Source organism: Platalea leucorodia, assembly GCF_965183815.1.
Source record: "Platalea leucorodia genome assembly, chromosome: 17".
NCBI classification, from domain to species: domain Eukaryota; kingdom Metazoa; phylum Chordata; class Aves; order Pelecaniformes; family Threskiornithidae; genus Platalea; species Platalea leucorodia.
This window is the reverse complement of record NC_138839.1, coordinates 5,971,343-5,988,607: the sequence shown is the minus strand read 5'-3', so window position 1 is coordinate 5,988,607 and position 17,265 is coordinate 5,971,343. Positions and strand designations below refer to the sequence as shown.

Below are 17,265 nucleotides of genomic sequence, written 5' to 3'. Positions count from 1 at the left end.
ACTTTGATTTTTGTCTTTTAATAGGTCAGTGGGCTGGAGATGAGGAAGTGGGTGGATGAGCTCTTTATTATAATTATGGACATGCTGCAGGACTCCTCCCTGCTGGCTAAAAGACAAGTAAGTGTTTGACAACTGCACTAAACTGCCATCTGCTGTGACCAAAGCTGTAATGAAATATCCATGTGTCCCATCATAGCTGCTAAAATGAACCTTTACATCACTGAAGTCTTTCTTGTGGAGTGTACGGTCACACTCGGGGCACACAGGTCAGGGATTGCAGTGCCTGTCTGTTGTGACATAGTACAGAATTGTGAAAGGAAAAGAAGAAGAAAAAAAAAAAAAAAAGGAAGCAATTTTTATTGGAAGGCTTGGACTCACTGAATTGAATGCCTATTTGAATTGTATCTGTCAGAGAGGGCAATTATGGCAGTCAGGAGTCTTAACAAATTGTTGATTATCACTTTACTGTGGCTTATTAAAAACCACTCTTTATAGAGACTTTCAAACGAGGGACTATGGTTTGTAGTGTGATCCTAAAATGTTTAAAGAAACTTTACAGAAGTTGAATGACTGATTGATCAGGAGATATAATAAATTCCCTGGTCAAAACTAATCTTCTCTGGGCTTGATCTTTCCAGGTGGCTCTTTGGACACTGGGACAGCTTGTGGCCAGCACTGGTTATGTGGTGGAACCATACAGGAAGTACCCAACTTTGCTGGAGGTGCTTCTGAACTTCCTGAAGACTGAGCAGAACCAGGGCACCCGTAGAGAGGTATGAACATGAAGCTATCACACAACTATTTCTAAAAGTTTTTCAGGGAGAGAGAGTTGTCAAATAAATGTGTCTGCATAGATTTGGGGAGGGGCGGGGAGGGAGGTGAAAGATCATTGTTGTGGCTGATAGAAGTACAATAAGCGGAATTAAGAGGGTGAACTTGTTGAGTCAGTGAAATGGCCACCAGCCATTGAATGGAAAGCATTGATGTTTTTTCCAGACAGTCACTTTAGTTCTAGATCTCTTTAATCCTCAGAACCTCTCCAAACATGCGGGTTCACGTGTTGACTTTTGCCTTGCTGATGTTCTCATGAATTTTCTTTTTCCTTCTGTCTTATCAGGCTATTCGTGTGTTAGGGTTGCTGGGTGCTTTGGACCCCTACAAACACAAAGTGAACATTGGGATGATTGATCAGTCACGAGATGCTTCAGCTGTCAGCCTCTCAGAGTCCAAATCCAGCCAGGATTCTTGTAAGCATCTGAATTTCTTTCAACAGCTTTATAATCTACAAACAGGTCTTGATTTTGTTGTTGTTTTTGTTGTTAGCAGTTTGTCTCCTCTTCTTAACAAATTATTAGTGTACATGTTTTCACCTAATACTCGGGTGCTTCAAGACCATTTAACATGTGGTTTGTGACACTACCTTCTTTCTCTTAGCGGACTACAGTACCAGTGAGATGTTGGTGAACATGGGAAACCTCCCTCTGGATGAGTTCTATCCAGCTGTCTCTATGGTGGCACTGATGAGAATTTTCCGAGACCAATCCTTGTCCCAACACCACACTATGGTAGTTCAAGCCATCACCTTTATTTTCAAATCTCTTGGGCTGAAGTGTGTGCAGTTCCTGCCCCAGGTCATGCCAACGTTCCTTAATGTAATACGGGTTTGTGATGGTGCCATCCGAGAGGTGAGTGTACTAGGGACCACTCCTTCTGCCTCCCTGTTCCACTGCCCTAACATAAGAATCCATTTTTTAAAAGAGAATGCGACTGGCTTTGGGCATTGCTGTGCTATGTGTTGCTGCCAAGCATGCTGCAGAAGTGAGGTTCAGCTTTGCTTTTTCTCTCCTGTGAGCATTTGGTAGAATATCCAGTGGAAACAATTTTTCTGCTTCTTATTGAAACAGCTGCTTCTGAGCATAATCCTTAGAAGGCCAATATTTGATTCTGTTTTTTTATCAAGCTGGTCTTGTTTAGGAAAACAGCCTGTGCAGCTTCCAGAGCTTTCAGTGATCTCTGCATTAATGTACTGTGGCAAACAGTATTATTAAATAACAGAGGTAGATTCTTTAAATTTCTGATGCAACCATGTACTTGGCTCATCTGTGAGAAGGAAAATTCAATTTGCTACAGTCTGCTAACATTCAGGGCAGTGTGGGTGGTGATTCCACAGCAGTGCTTTCTCTTCCTTCCCACTTAAGTTACAGTTTTAGAAGGAAATGAGAATTGTGCGAAGATAATAATGGGCTTAAGGTTCACCTAACCAGAGATGGCTGCCGTTTGCCAAGCCTTTTCCTCAGGCAGCTGAAAATAATCTCTGGGGTGGGAAGGGCAGTTTGTACTAGTTATTGGTACTGTGTTTTATAGGTGGGATGGGTGCTCCCTTAGCAGAATCCCAACCCTGCTATAGAACCGCTGTTTTCTCCCAGACTGAACCACTACTCAGATTGGAAGGAAAACATCTCACACGCCTGGGTTGGCCGAACTCCTAGACCTGACTGATCTAACTTGCTTGAAAGCTATGCAGTTGTGCACACTCTGTTTAAAAATTTTCAGGTAAAAGAAGATGGTGAAAGTGTACTGGGGAGAAGAGCTGAGGTGGGTATGCGTGACACTAAAGCCTAAAGGAGGCAGGTCCTTGTCCTATATGTAAGCATCCTCTCACAACACCAAAAAAAGGCACAGTAGAGGAGCTCAGGTTTCATTTTTGGTAAATGTAGGTGTACTGCGTTCACTAAAGTAGCTGATGTTATTTCTTACTTAGTTTTCATAAAAATCTGTTATCTCTTTTTCTGAGCTCCACTTTGTATTTTGTCACTATAGCCTTCAAATACTGCATGAAGAAATGAAATTTAATATATGATAACTTACATTTTCCTATTTTCCTAGAAGAAAAAAAGACTATATACATTTATTTTGTGGACAAAGTGATTTAACCCACATTATTTCATACAAGTCTCAAAAGTAAATTCATTGTCATGAGTGAGTGCATAAGACTGTATTGGGGCAAAAGGAATTGCAAAACTGTCATAGTATATCTGAATAAAATTGTCTCCGTCAAAATTTTTCTATGGTACAATCAACCATCTTTGGAAAAAAAAAGATATTTCTGGCAAGGACCAAACTCTCTTCCCCAGTAACTTTTCACCAATATATCTTGGTGGGGATGGGAAAGAGTACAGAAAGAGTATCTTAAAATGTGTGCTGGTTTGGTTTACAGGCAGGGGGAAAAGATTAGGGGCTAAATTTTTGGAAGCATCCTTCAAACCTAAATTACAAAGCTCGGTAGTTGAGGTGTTTGTGCTTGCAAGTCTGTTCTGAGACTTAGTAAATTTGCTGATACATTATAAACCTTTATTTGTATGCTTGGCTGTCTAAGGCTTTGAGCTCATAAAATTTTTGATGCAAGTTGGGGGTGGGGAAACAACCAAAACCCCCAAAACTACCCCCCCGTCACCCCCCCCCCCCCCCCAAAAAAAACAACCCACAAAAAAACCAAAACAAAATAACAAACAAAAAAACCAAAAAGAAAACCACTGAGCTGAAGCTGCCAAGAATTTAGCCCCAGATTTTGAGCATATAGGAGCTATGCATGCTATTTGTTTGGTAAATGAGCTTGCAATTGGCCTGTGAAACATTTACCCAGCGTTGCTTTGGTGTTTGAATAAGCTACATGGATCGCTACACGTTTCTTCCTTCCAGTTCCTGTTCCAGCAGCTAGGGATGTTGGTGTCCTTTGTGAGAAGTCACATTCGGCCCTATATGGATGAAATTGTCACCCTGATGAGAGTGAGTACAATCTTTAAGCCCGTATTTTGCTGTCAGAAAAGGTGGATGTTGTTTCTGTCATTATCAAATGTATCAATTACTTCATAAATTCCTATGAAGTGTGGAATTCCATCCTTTTGAAATAATAATTGTATTTTGAAATAACATGTATTTGAAACGATAATATACATTATTACTGGTAACTGCAATAAAAGCAGCTCCTAGGTTCTGCTAATGCCTGAGTTCCTTTGAGCACTTAGATTTTGTGCACTTATTACTTTTGGAAACATAGTTTTAGCAAGAAGTGTTTGGAGTTCATAAATAGGTAGCATTTCACTTCATTTTCACTTACTGTTTGCAAACACTTAGAAGGATTAGGAAAAATCAGTTGCCTAGAGGTTGTTTTTAACAGCTATAAATATACTAAAGGCACAGAGTGTTTTAAAAACAGACCAAAACTGCCAGTTTATGTTAGTCTATAAGGGAAGTATAGTCCTTCCCTGCAATCTTGAATTTATCTAGAGAATGTCTCCTACCATTTGCTTTTCTTGTAATTGGTACAGCTCAGTTGATGAACTGTTTAATTTTTTCCCTTTTTTTTTTTTCCTTCTTCTTCTGTAGGACTTCTGGGTCATGAACAACTCCATACAGAGCACAATTATCCTACTTATCGAGCAAATTGTGGTAGCTCTAGGAGGCGAATTCAAACTTTATCTGCCTCAGCTCATTCCTCACATGTTACGGGTCTTCATGCATGACAATAGTCAGAGTCGCATTGTCTCTGTCAAGGTGAGTGGGAAGCTGCAGCAGCTGGGTTGATTTGGGTGTTGCCAAGGCGGGTGTGTGCCCAATGCACCATGCTCCAGCAGGGCTTCTTGCTTGTGTGTTGCAAGCAAACGGGATAGGTGCAGTTCAGCAGTGGCTTGGTGTGAAATGATGCAGACAGTACTTTGTTTAAAGTGCAGGGTTGAAGCAACTTTTCACTGGATACCGACTTACCTAAAATGCATCTCTTTCATGACTTTGAGTCACATTGGGTCATTTTTCCCTCCAGCTATTGAATGCGATCCAGCTCTTTGGAGCTAACCTGGATGACTACCTTCATTTGTTACTACCTCCCATTGTAAAGCTATTTGATGCCCCAGATGTCCCAGTGGTGGCTCGCAAGTAAGTGTTGGTGGCTTTGCAGTCTCTTTTTTTGCCTCTGATATCCAAGTTCTGCAATGGCTGCCCTAGCCATGTGTAGAATGAAATATCACTTAGTTCCTTCCACAGGTTTTCTCTGTGTTAAATCATCATGGAAGGTTATTTTTGATTGGATGTCACAGCACTGTTACTAGCTTTTTCTTGGGTATAGACTATTACTTTCTGGTTCTCACCTGCCAGTATTTTAGTCACTGCAACTTGCAAGCTGTCCTGCAAGTACTAGCTGCATTAACAGAGTTCTGGTGACCTGTTTTTCCTGTTACTATTGATGCCTAGGAGGACTGAGCATGAATTGCTTATGTATTTTTACATCTCGTTTCTCCTGTCTTATACAACGAGAGATAAGTCCTCCCTTCTTTCTGCTCTGACTTTAGAGCTGCTCTAGAAACAGTGGACCGCTTGACAGAGTCCCTGGATTTCACTGATTATGCTTCACGGATTATTCATCCTATCGTGCGAACACTAGATCAGAGCCCTGAGCTACGAACAACTGCAATGGACACCCTCTCCTCTCTGGTGTTCCAGCTTGGAAAGAAGGTAGTATTCTTCTTAGGCTTGAAAGCTCATAGAAGGAGGGACTGTCCCAAAGATCAAGGTTTTAAAGTTGAATATTTGTAATGCGCTGATTCTGGATTTTAGAGAAAACAGATTATCTTCTCTTAGTTGTTTCTGGAATCAGGAGTTACTGAAATAAAACTTTCAGAATTGGTTTCTTATAAGATCAGTGAAATGAAGATGAAATTTTACTGCTCTTGGTGAGACTGAGTAACTAGCTTTTAATGCATTCCTCTGTACAGTACCAGATTTTTATCCCGATGGTGAACAAAGTTCTGGTGCGACACAGGATTAACCATCAACGCTATGATGTTCTTATCTGCAGAATTGTAAAGGTGAGTTGGCAAGTATATAGTTGTTTGCATAAGGGCACTTTGGGGATGTTTTCATGTTGAAACAGATGTAGATGGAAACTTCACTTTGAGTTAGTCATAAAATGAAGAATGGTTGTTGCTGTATTTGTGTGTTAAGTACAGCTTTTCAAGGAGACCTTGAGATTGCACTGGGAAAACTTACTGTCAACTGGTATCAATTATTTCCTATAGAAAAATCACTGCAAGTTCTAGGTAGGAACTTTAGACTTGTAGCCAGTGTCATTACTTTTTTCTCAGTATTTCTTAAATGTGGATTTACCCTATTTTTCCACAGTTTCAGGACTTCAGGAGACCTTGTTGTGTCAGTATTTTCTGTAGTATGTCCTACATTTCAAAAACTCCGTAACTGCTTTGCAATTTGATTAGTGTGGAACAAGCAGCACGCTGCTGTTCTTTGCTTACTAGTGAGTCAAATAGGAAAGAGTGTTTGTTTTAAGGTGTATTATTTTGGCTTTTAATACTAGCAGCTAAGATTTCTTAACAGTTACTTTAAATAGAAAAGGCATATCATTCGAGTTCTCTGGTTTATAAGGTGTAATTGTTATAATAAACGTGGTTGTTTGCTTTACAAATTTTGCTGTGAGACTGGATAGTGCTCTGACTTTATCATCCATTTGGCTTGTAAAAAATTGCTTTTGTATATGTGGCTGTGATCTTCATTGTAAGCCATTTATTGTAGGGCTATACTCTTGCTGATGAAGAAGAGGATCCCCTGATTTATCAGCACCGAATGTTGAGAAGCAGCCAGGGAGAAACTTTGGCCAGTGGTCCTGTGGAAACAGGTCCCATGAAGAAATTGCATGTTAGTACCATCAACCTGCAGAAGGTAAGACTGGGGCGCTGCACAGCATGAGTTTGCTACTGAAGGAAGGAGCTATTGTGTCACATCTAAGGAGTTTGTCCAGTGCATTTACATCTCTTTTCTCGTGCCAGTTCTGTACAAAACTGAGGTCAAAGTTGTGTCTGAGACTCTATTTAAAATTAGAAGGTGCTAAGCAACTCTAAAGATAGGAGCAGCTGAATTATCAGGCTATTAATGGCCATGAAGTAATCTTGACACTGTCTTGTTATGTGCAGTATGAACAAAACTTCCTAGATCACAAGGAGTCATCTGTAGCTTCTAGAGACATCTGTTTCAGAGCCTCTGCCTTTTTTTTTTTTATCAGCCACTTCTCTTATATCTTAGTGCTATATTCTCTTGGAGCCAGTATAGAACTTAATAGCTTATCACTAGCTAATTTGAACAGTTAATGCATGTAGCACTCAGTTCAGTGGTGGGATGGATTGGTTTGAAAATGCTGGACTTAAAAATGTAATTCTAAATGTATTAAGTATTTTTTAAGCTGATGTTCCAACAATGGCTTCGGCTCTTGATGTATTTTTGTAGGGAAAGAATTATTCATGTTAAATACTTGGCATGTCACGACAGGAATACATTTAGGGAAGATTTCTTAGAAATTAGACTGAAGTACTGCAAATTATCTGGTAAAGTAATGGATTTCAGGGAATTGAAAAGGGAATCTCAGCAATGTGATTTGGAGCTGTAAAGAAGTAATGCTGCCTGCTGATGGATTTCCTCTGCTTTTGGATAGTGCTTCATTTGGTAGTTGAATTGTCTTGCTTTGTACTGCAGGCCTGGGGAGCAGCAAGAAGAGTTTCCAAAGATGACTGGCTGGAATGGTTAAGAAGACTGAGTTTGGAGCTACTGAAAGATTCCTCCTCACCATCCTTGCGCTCATGCTGGGCCCTGGCTCAGGCATATAATCCCATGGCTCGGTAGAGTAACTCTGTTTTTTTCAGATCACTTGAAATTGCAGATGCAAGCCAGATATTATAAGGAAAAAGAAAGTTACTTAAAAGCTCTTAGTTTCCATAAATAGAGAGAGTTCCTGCTTTGGGACAAATCACATAGCTGGCAACTTGATTTCATTTCCACCCTTCCCAGTTGGCTGCTCTGTGATACACACAAAATCTTTCAGTGGAATTCTGCATATTAGTCTAGAAATAACATAAGGCACATAAAAGTGAAGCTGGAAAAACTGCAGTGTATGAAATAGTTTTGAGGATCTACTGTGGGAGAATAAAAATGCCTCTGAGTGGAATAAGCCGCGGTGCTTTATTTCTTTTGCAACCAGTATGTCTGGAGAAACTTTGAGTTTCTGTAAGCAGTTACCTGTTTATCTCTTCTTGATGATATGCACCTGCACATCTCAGTGCATATGAATCTGACTACTGCTGTTAGAAAAGTGTTCATTCCTGGTTTAATTTTGTCTTAGTGTGAGTTTTATAATTTTTGAAATAGAAGAGCAAACAGCATGATGAAAAGTCAGCAATTCCTAGGTAGGCAGAGGTAATGCTAGCATCCTCCCCGTATAGTCCATGCATCTCAAACCCATCCCACAGTATTTCTCCACAGTGCTAGCAGTGACAAGGGCTGTCACTGTATCTGTTTTTCATCACCTTTCTTCCTTCTCAAGCTTTGCCACTAATGCAAACTCCAGTCCTCTAGCGAGCACAGAAAACACAAGTGGTGTGGCATGTGTGTCCAGAGAAATGTACAATTATCTTTTTTGCTACGTTCACTTGTGATCTAAGACAGGCTAGGCCTGGTTCTTCATAGCAGAAGAGAAGAGCATTCTTGCTGCTGTGAAGAGTTTGGTCTAGCCTAAAATACTTGCTAGCGTATGATACTACAAGAGTAGAAATATTGTACTATCTTATCCTATTATATATTTTTAAAATGCAGGTTTCACTAGGTATTTAGTACAGAAGTTAGCTTCGTAAAAGTTAATCGCTATTTATTGCAGGTAGACATATAAATGCATTTTGTAGCTCCCTTTTTCTGAATATGAAGGCAAGTCCACTGTCAAATAGACTTTTTCTCATGAATAATGAATCCCTACCTCTCACTCTCTTTTGCTTTCCTCCTCAGAGATCTCTTCAATGCTGCTTTTGTTTCATGCTGGTCTGAACTGAATGAAGACCAGCAGGATGAGCTGATCCGAAGCATTGAATTGGCCCTGACCTCTCAGGACATTGCAGAAGTCACTCAGACACTGCTGAACTTGGCAGAATTCATGGAACACAGTGACAAGGTAGAGATGCTGTTAGGCGACTCTTTCCTAATGCTGGCTAGCTGGCTGAAGTCTAGTCTATGGAAAGGGTGTGAAGGGTTCATGCATGCTTTCCTCTTTTTTTTTTTTTTTTTCTTTTTTTTTTTTTTTTAATTTATTTATACTCATCCTGCTTTTGATGTATGTGCTTCTACCCAGGGTCCACTGCCTTTGAGAGATGATAACGGCATTGTCCTCCTGGGGGAAAGAGCTGCAAAATGTCGAGCATATGCCAAGGCCCTTCACTACAAGGAGCTGGAATTTCAAAAGGGTCCCACCCCGGCCATTCTAGAGTCTCTCATCAGGTAGGACCACAACTGATGGGATTTCTGCTCTCGCATCAGTACCCAATTTAGGATACCATTAGGACAAATCTAGACAATTCTTAGGATTTCAATTTCTACCACAAGACTTTGTTGTAGGCTTTCTAACTGTCTTGCAGATGTACACTCCTAGCTGCTGAGTTCTGCCCTTCTATTATGTGGTTAAAATTATGATAGAAGCCATGGGAAGTTATGCAGGAAAAAGTGGAGTCTTCTGATTTCCACCTCTCACCCTTCAAGTTCAATATGGGATATCGTGGCCTTGCTGTAAGTTAGATGAGAGAGATTTCTACACCTACATATAAATAAGCTGGAAAAGCTGAAGTTCTTAATGAAAATTTCTCATCAAATTCTGTTCATCTAGCTTAGATAAGTCTCATTCTTCGTATATCAAAGAGAAAATATTGTCACAAGAGTGTATTGTTTCCTGAGCTTTGTCAGCAAGAAAGATGTTAGCCTGAAATACCTGCACAGGATTTGGTACTAAACTGTGTGTTTTAAAATGTGAATTTCTGTTTCATATCACAGTTAACTCTACCATTTGAGATGGACAAATTGATTTTGGTTGAGCAAAAACTTAGCTTTGTCTGTATGCAGTGAATTTTTCAGCCCTCCTGCTTCCTTGGAGTTGCTCTTTCCTGTTTTGTGTGGTTTTTTTTTTTTTTTTTTTTCTCCTCTTTTATTCTTTCATGCTTTGTCCTCTCTTGTTTTTCTGAGGAAAACATAGAATTCAGTGTATTTCCTTTCCTGGCCTCTGTCACTTGTGCAGCTGTTTCTTTGTGTATCAAAAAGCAAGTTAAGGAGCAAAGACTTGAAGTAAAGCAGGATTAAAAATGAAAGACAATTTATTAGAAATTAAAAAGTTTAGAAACCTTTAAAAACCACAGTTAAAATAGTTCCAACTATAGTTCCACACAGTTGAAATTTACAGTATGAATAGTCAAACATATATAAGGCAATTCCCGAGACACCTTTCACACAAGACTGAACACTTTAGATTCAAATTTCTTTAAGGTGAATAAAAATAGATATATTAACTATCTTTTCCAACATATTCAAACAACGGTATGACTGCAGGAGGAGTCTCTTCCTTTTTTAACTGTTATTTTTAACACTGCGTTATGTAAGGGCGAAACATACTGATTTTTGGCACATCTCTAGGTAACTTGTAATTGGGGTATTTTTCAGAACAGATTTTAATATTCCTCAGCACAGTACGGTAGCAAACATTCCCTTACGTTTGAATAACTTCTGGCACTTACGGATTCTCTGGTGTATATTAGTGTTTTCCTCATGGATACAGTGGTTTTAAGTGTTGGAGTGGAGCTTTTTGGCTCGGTGGCTGGGTCTGAATTTTTTTGCTAACCTGCTGTTCTCTCTTAGTCTTACTGACATATAGCACACTTATGTTCTAACCTGAACATCATTTGATGGCAGCCCAGAAAGTTGCTTTCTAGTTTATCAGCCTTTAGGTGATTTGTGGATAGGAATAAGCATCACGGAGCATATGGGACAAATACTTTCTCCAGGCTTACTGTCTGCTGGGTGCAGCCCTCTATGGGGACTTATTTGAGGCAGCAGCAGGAGATGGCAGTAAAACTTCAGGAGAGAACCTGGGCAATAGTAATTAATCCAGAATTTTTGAGCTTCATTTTTTTCTCTTTAGGAACATAAGCCACTTACTATATGCTAAAGAAAGGTGCATCAGGGACACTTCTGACTGATTCCTTTGGTTTGAAATGAGTGTGTCATTTTTGTGATTTGAGTCCCTGTTGGAAGGAGTTAGTCAGCAATGCTTACTCTAGGCACTGAAGGAAAGGCAACGAGGAGGCCTTCTTTTTTCAGTCCCTGCCTAGCTGGTTAATACTAAGGCAACCCACTAGTCACAATGCTAGTGAAAACACACCAGTAGGTTTTCTGAAGGTGCTGTAAGTGCATTCTGTTCTAATACAGTATTTTTCCCTTTGGAAAGAGCCTTAAGAGGAAGAAATAAGTTTGAGCCCTGATAACACTAGTGGCTGTGGCTGGTGCTTAGTGTTCCTTAGTGTCTGTGTGTATACATAGCCAGTATGTAGCTGTTGCAGATATTAGATGAAATGAACAATTATTTGGCTGATTTTTGAGCTCTCCGTTGCCCACCTTCTTCTGTGCAGTGGCATCATGTAGCTGTACAATCAAATATTGGTTCCCTCTATGGTTTGAAATCCTCTGGCCGAATCTTCATCTCAACTCTCTTCAATGAATAGGTTGATCCGTGCCACCCGTACCAGGTGATGCCATCCATGTTCTTGGTGTGTTCTCCTTTGCGGTAGTAAACCCCGTTCAGATTGGAATCTGTGCAGCAGTTGTACCAATATCCACCTTTTCAGAAAACAAATCAATAGATTCCTGGTGAGCCATTTACTTAAACCAGATATGTTTTGTATTAAAAATAAGAATTATTGCTCTTTCCTGAGGAGAGTGACCACAATGCATCACTTAATCCCTGGAGTCTATGGCCCTAATAGTTGGGATTGCAGGTAAATTCAAAACTTTATATAGATGCTAAATACATAAAGGTTTTACAGTTACATCATCAAATTAGCCCAGTAGCTTTTCATTTAGTTGCTTATTCCTGTTAGACTATTGCCTTGACATGTTTCTGTTGCTGACTCTGAGAGTTAGCATAGGAAATGAATTTGGGTTCTTAGCTTGGGCATCCTAAGGCATTTAAAAGGTTTCTGGCCTCTGCAAGTAAGCTGCGCTATTTTAGTGAGACTGATATCAACAATTTTATTTGCATGTCACGTGAAGGCACAATGGGGAAATTAGAAATAAAGTGCAAGATGCAGTGAAGACAATTATCTTTGTGACAGACAAAGATTAAAGATAATAAATTGAATGAAGAGGGTAACCTCATTAGAGGCTCTTAATAGAGTAGGAATAAAGATCAGAATTCAGGTTGAACCTTGAGGTGTGTGTAGGGTAATAATATAGGAGAATAATTACAAGTCCCTAATACTAGAACTTGAGACCTCATAAAAATGTAAGAAAAAATAAAAACCTTATAGATATACAGGAATAAGTTCCTGCATCACTGAATTGCATCAACATCTGAGATATCTGCCAATCTGCCAGACTATGCATAATGGGCTGGATAACAGTATGTAGGTGAGAGCATACACTAAATCATTTGAAGAGTACTGATGTCTATAACATACAGTCTGGCTCTGTGTAAATCAGCTTTAACTGCCAGATTTCCCACATAACCGGTAAGTGTGTATTCCAGAACGGGTCACCTCTCCCTTGATTTGCCATCCAGATGCTATTTACTAGTTACTTGGAAAGAGGGAGTCTTGGGCTCTCTACCAATTACCCAGGCAGCTCTCTCAGGACAGGAAGGTGTTTATGTGTGTTTTACCTTTACGGAACTGGGCACAGTCATCCACGCACTTGTCATTGTCCTTGTCCTTCGTGCTGAAGGCTGTGTTGTTGTGGTACCTTAGAGAATCACGCCCTGTGTTGCCGGTGTAGTTCCCCACAAAAAGACGGTAGCTATTTATTTCATTGCTCAGGGTGAATTGCTTATATTGTGCATAGCGTATGTTACCTTCCCAGTCCTGCATAGAACAATGAAGATGAAATAGGTCCTATTAGAATAGTTATGAAGGACTCCACCACCTGTGGTTATATACAGTGTATGTTACGTATCTTTTCTCAGTCCTTAATTTTTCACGAGTTTTTTCTGTCTCAGACTGCAGAAACTTATCTGTTAAGGCAAAGAAACTTTCCAGAGCAAAGCATCATATTTCCAAGTCTTATCTGCAGTGGTATTAAACAACATGTATGGAAACCTGGTGCGCAGCAACCTGGTGATGCATTCAGCATCCTTGTCTCATAGTGTACTGCCTGAAGTTTTTTTTTTTTTTCTCTCTCTGAAAGAGTGACTTTTAGAAATAAAGCCTTTCAGCTCACTTTTTCCATTATATATATATATATCCTATCCCTCAAAGCTATTATACCAGCTATAAACTAGTCTAAGTAACACCCAAGCCTTTAGTAGACTGTAGAAATTGTTTTGTGGTAATACAGTGCAAACTCTTGTACACAGGCTGGAAGGAAGTGCTGCAAAAGGAGACGACTAAGAGTCTTCAAAACTTTGAGACATCTCTGTGAATCTTTAAATCTGTGGTGGTCAGGAGTTTGATCTCTGTCTGCAGTGGGTTCTGCAGGATTCTCTAGAGCCCCACATGTTCCCTAAGGCACAATCTGTATGCGAGCAGAAGGTTGTCCTACTGACTTTGCACTGTGGAGAACGTAGTTCTGTCTTGTCCTTGAATGTATCACTAGGTCTATTCTACCTCCTTCTCCTGTAATTAAAGCATGCAAATTCTTTGGCCCTTCTGTAGAGATAGTAGATGGTATCTGCTACTAGAGAATCACTTCGTACAAAAAACCTTTTGCTGCTGAAATTAAGAGCTTATTAATTACCTCCAGCTCCACTCGCAGAACGGTGGGGCGTCTTGAGAGTCGGTAGATATTTTCATTTCCCAGCCAAAAATCTCCCCGAATATTGCCAAATCCTTCCTTGTATTGTTTCCAGTCCCTATTGAAAGATGTTAAACCAACTTTACGCCTTTGGATGATAGTCCAGCCACCTCCATCTGTCTCCATGTCACAGAACACCTAGAACAGGAAGAAAAAGGCGGTGTTTACTTGTCAGCAGACTTAGGAAGGTTCAATTCTTTTAACACAAGACAAGACATTGTTCCAGATTTCACAACTTGAAGAAATTCCTGTTTTGTTTAAAAGTCATGGAAAAAAAATCTATCAAATGAACCCTTTTTCTGTTTTCCCTCTTAAATGTACACTCTTTCCTTCCTTGAAGTTTGCCTACATAAAGATATTGATTCAAAGTGCAGGGTATCATAATTCAGTATGTGCTCTATTCATCTCTGTGTTAGATAAGTATTTCTTGATTATATTTGAAAAGACATGTAATGTACATTGTGTACTTGGCATCCTTACCTCCAGATCTGGACTCCCCAAAAATTCATCAGGAGGTAGCTTGTAAACACCAGAGATTCGGTAGTTCCTCTGGTAAAGTGATGAGCAATCATAGACAGCATCTACTTGAATCAGAACCAGAAAGTAAGAATCAGAACAGCAAGGAGAACTCCCCTGTAAGTGAGGTCTCTATAAAGCTTAGTTTGTAATACAAGAAGTAATTAAGTGAAGAAGACTTCCCACAAGTCTAATGTTTTCATGAAATGGTTTAGTTTTGATCAATCCATGCATTGGAAAAAGAGGTTGTAGCACTAGGACTTTGTGATGTTTTCTTTTTAGTGTGGGTTTTTTTGTTTGGTTGGTTTGGTTTGGTTTTTTTAACCTATCCAAAGAGACATCTCTGCTTTCTCTTCACATTGCTACTGTGTTTGTGCCTGTGCTGGAAGGTAAAAAGGTATATATTTGCTGTCCCCCTCCCAAATAATAAAGGCTTATCTAATAGAATGGCTAGGCTTGCTGCCAGGTACCAGTTTTGATTGTGTGCTTGAACAGGTTAGCTAAGTTTGCGGATGAGGCATATTTGCTCAGCACTTCTTGTACTAAAGCCTGTGACAGAGGTGGTGGCTTTTAGCTGCAGTCAGTCTGTCAGTCTCTGCAAGCCTCCTTTCCTCCCTGTGCAGGAGCTGACTTGAAGATGGTAAAACACACAGCTATTCTTCTGAGGAAGCTAAACTAGATGAAGCAAGGCTTTATCCATTCTGACAGTTTTCAATTTAGTACAGACTAAATGTTTCTTACCTGGTGAGGTGAGACGTGTTTGTTTTAAATACCTTCTGGGCCAGTTTCTTCTGTGTGTTACTGTGTTTTTTCCAAACCTTTACTACAGCTCCAAAGAGATTTGTTATGGTAAGACTTTTGTTTAAGACCCACTGTAAACAGTGGTGTGTCAAAACTAGCCAAGCAGAACTTTTTGCAAGAAGAATTTGGTAAATGGATTTAGAAGTGTTTTCCCTTGCATTTCAAAACAAACAAACAAAGTCTTTTTGCAAACCCAGTCATCCCAGACAACAGCAGTCTCTTAAGGAAGTTTTAAGCTTGTTGCAGTGAATTTTATGTTAAGAGAAAAGTCAACAAAAAAGACACTTTCTTCTAGAAGTGGCTTTACTGGTAGCTGACCTACAAAATGCACCTGCATTCCACGTTTAGTACAGGCCTGTGCAATCACTGTGTGCAGTGAAATTTTCCCTCAGGGAAGGGAGAATTTTGAACAATTTAACTGTGTTCTGGCTAGGCTTATATCACAGTTTACATCTTGAGAATTAGCATTCAAATAATGGATCACTCTTTTACTCTGGTTCAGAGATAGTCATAAAGATACAATTACAAATCTCCAGTAATGCTTGGAGAGCATTTGTAATTGTTTTACCAACTTCTAGTCCCCTGTCAGCACTGTGAACTCAGAGGATGTTACTGCCAGAGCGATTCCCTGACGAAACCAGCTCCCTTTCTTTTTGGATTGGTACTATAGTGCTCAGAAAATGAAACATTAAACTGAGTTCCTCACTGTACAAATACAGTACCTGTTCAGTTTTTCCACTCCCTGATAACAGACATACAGATATTAGAGTACAGCCGGATCTTTGGACTAGTTTTCTGCCTACAGAAGTACTTTTAAGCAGAAGTATTCAGTATGCATACTTGCTAATCACCTTAATGGGACATGCTAGCATTAAGAACTAGTTCATTTTGTACATTAAGAGGTGTATCTGGGAGCTTGGTGACTCCCTTCTTACCAGCTGAAGTTTGTGTGACCGTCTGAGCTGCCTGGAGTTGCATGATATCTATCTGGTTGTTCATTTCAGAGTATTTGCTCTCAGCATCAATAAGGCGGGACTCCATCTGCTTGGTGCTCCCTTCCAGTTCCATCACCTGCATGACCACATTCACCCAGTCACCTTCCTGCTTCTTGCTCAGCTCCTGCAGCATTCTGCTCAGGTTGGCTACTTGCAACTTGAGCTCCTTAATCTCATCGCAGCAGCCTGTCATCTTGGACTGTGCGTTCCCATTGATCGTTCTCCTTTTAGGAGGCTTCTGCAGCAGTGCTGGATAGATTGCCACAGACACAGTGACAATGCAGAGCCATGCCAGCTGAGCAGTGGATCTTGCTGGCATTTTTGCTTACGGCAACAGAAAACTTCCAGCTGACTGCGGGTAGTCTGAATGCAGCTGGGGTAGGTACGAAACTTTCTGCAAGTGCTACAGCAGGCTGGTACCTAGCTTTCTTCCAATGAAGTGAGTCTTTGAAGGTGGAGCCTGAAGAAGTAGCTTCCCCCCCCCCCCCCGACCCCTCCTGTCAGAGTCTATGCAATGTGGAAGTCTGTCTCAAAGCATCTTATATAATATTTCTCTGTTTACCTCCACCCCCTGCAGCTATGAAGAGCTTTCTGGCCCCTCCCAGTTCATCTGTTCGTATCAGGTGTTTACAGGGTGAAACTGGAACAGATTTCAGCCAGGAAAGGTTGGGGAGAGCAGGAGAGACTTCACTCAGTTCTGTCTTGAAGGGGTGTGGGACAGGGCTAGGAAATGAGGAGAGTTGCCAGCGATTATTGCCTATTGGATTGTAGCCCTCTTGGTGACTAGTTCTGGCACTTGAGTAACATAAGAGCATTAGAGGTCCAGAATGCGAAAAGGCTGTCCAAACAGGATGAATTTATAAAAGTTTAAGGAAGGTAACTCCCTAGCAGGTAGGCAGCCCTAGCTGCAACAAGTCCTGCTAATACATTCCCCAGAAGGTGTAGGGGGTAACCCTATGCTTGCAGTGTTTCTTAATTTACATAATATTTTAGCAAATTCATCAGTTCAGCATCTAATCCTCCTCTCTCTGGACTCTGGTGTCTCTGCACTGTTCGTTTTGTAGAATTCAGAATTCATCTCTTTTTAGAG

General features: G+C 40.3%; 2 protein-coding genes across 6 annotated transcripts in view; one reads left to right on the top strand and one right to left on the bottom strand.

Annotated features, from left to right (window-relative positions):
• Positions 1-17,265, top strand: part of MTOR (mechanistic target of rapamycin kinase) — a 66,706-nt gene that overhangs the window by 11,167 nt on the left and 38,274 nt on the right. For 4 of the 5 annotated variants that reach the window (XR_014230045.1, XR_014230046.1, XM_082329003.1 and 1 more), the window contains exons 16-29: positions 25-117; positions 639-773; positions 1,118-1,247; positions 1,435-1,685; positions 2,554-2,595; positions 3,700-3,786; positions 4,387-4,554; positions 4,820-4,932; positions 5,346-5,508; positions 5,769-5,861; positions 6,580-6,726; positions 7,534-7,676; positions 8,833-8,995; positions 9,173-9,318. Coding sequence is in view for 3 of the 5 variants with exons in the window: in XM_082329003.1 (XP_082185129.1) it covers positions 25-117; positions 639-773; positions 1,118-1,247; positions 1,435-1,685; positions 2,554-2,595; positions 3,700-3,786; positions 4,387-4,554; positions 4,820-4,932; positions 5,346-5,508; positions 5,769-5,861; positions 6,580-6,726; positions 7,534-7,676; positions 8,833-8,995; positions 9,173-9,318 (1,874 nt within the window). In the remaining 2 variants the exon portion in view is untranslated. The remainder of the gene's footprint in view (positions 1-24; positions 118-638; positions 774-1,117; positions 1,248-1,434; positions 1,686-2,553; positions 2,596-3,699; positions 3,787-4,386; positions 4,555-4,819; positions 4,933-5,345; positions 5,509-5,768; positions 5,862-6,579; positions 6,727-7,533; positions 7,677-8,832; positions 8,996-9,172; positions 9,319-17,265) is intronic. The other variant, XM_082329004.1, reaches the window with a different exon arrangement.
• Positions 11,528-16,550, bottom strand: ANGPTL7 (angiopoietin like 7; the record flags this gene model as incomplete). Its single annotated transcript, XM_082329006.1, has 5 exons — positions 16,116-16,550; positions 14,344-14,444; positions 13,807-14,001; positions 12,737-12,935; positions 11,528-11,697 (listed from the first exon to the last, which is right to left on the bottom strand). Exons 1-5 carry the CDS (start codon positions 16,492-16,494, stop codon positions 11,528-11,530), a joined length of 1,044 nt encoding a protein of 347 aa, XP_082185132.1. The 5' UTR covers positions 16,495-16,550.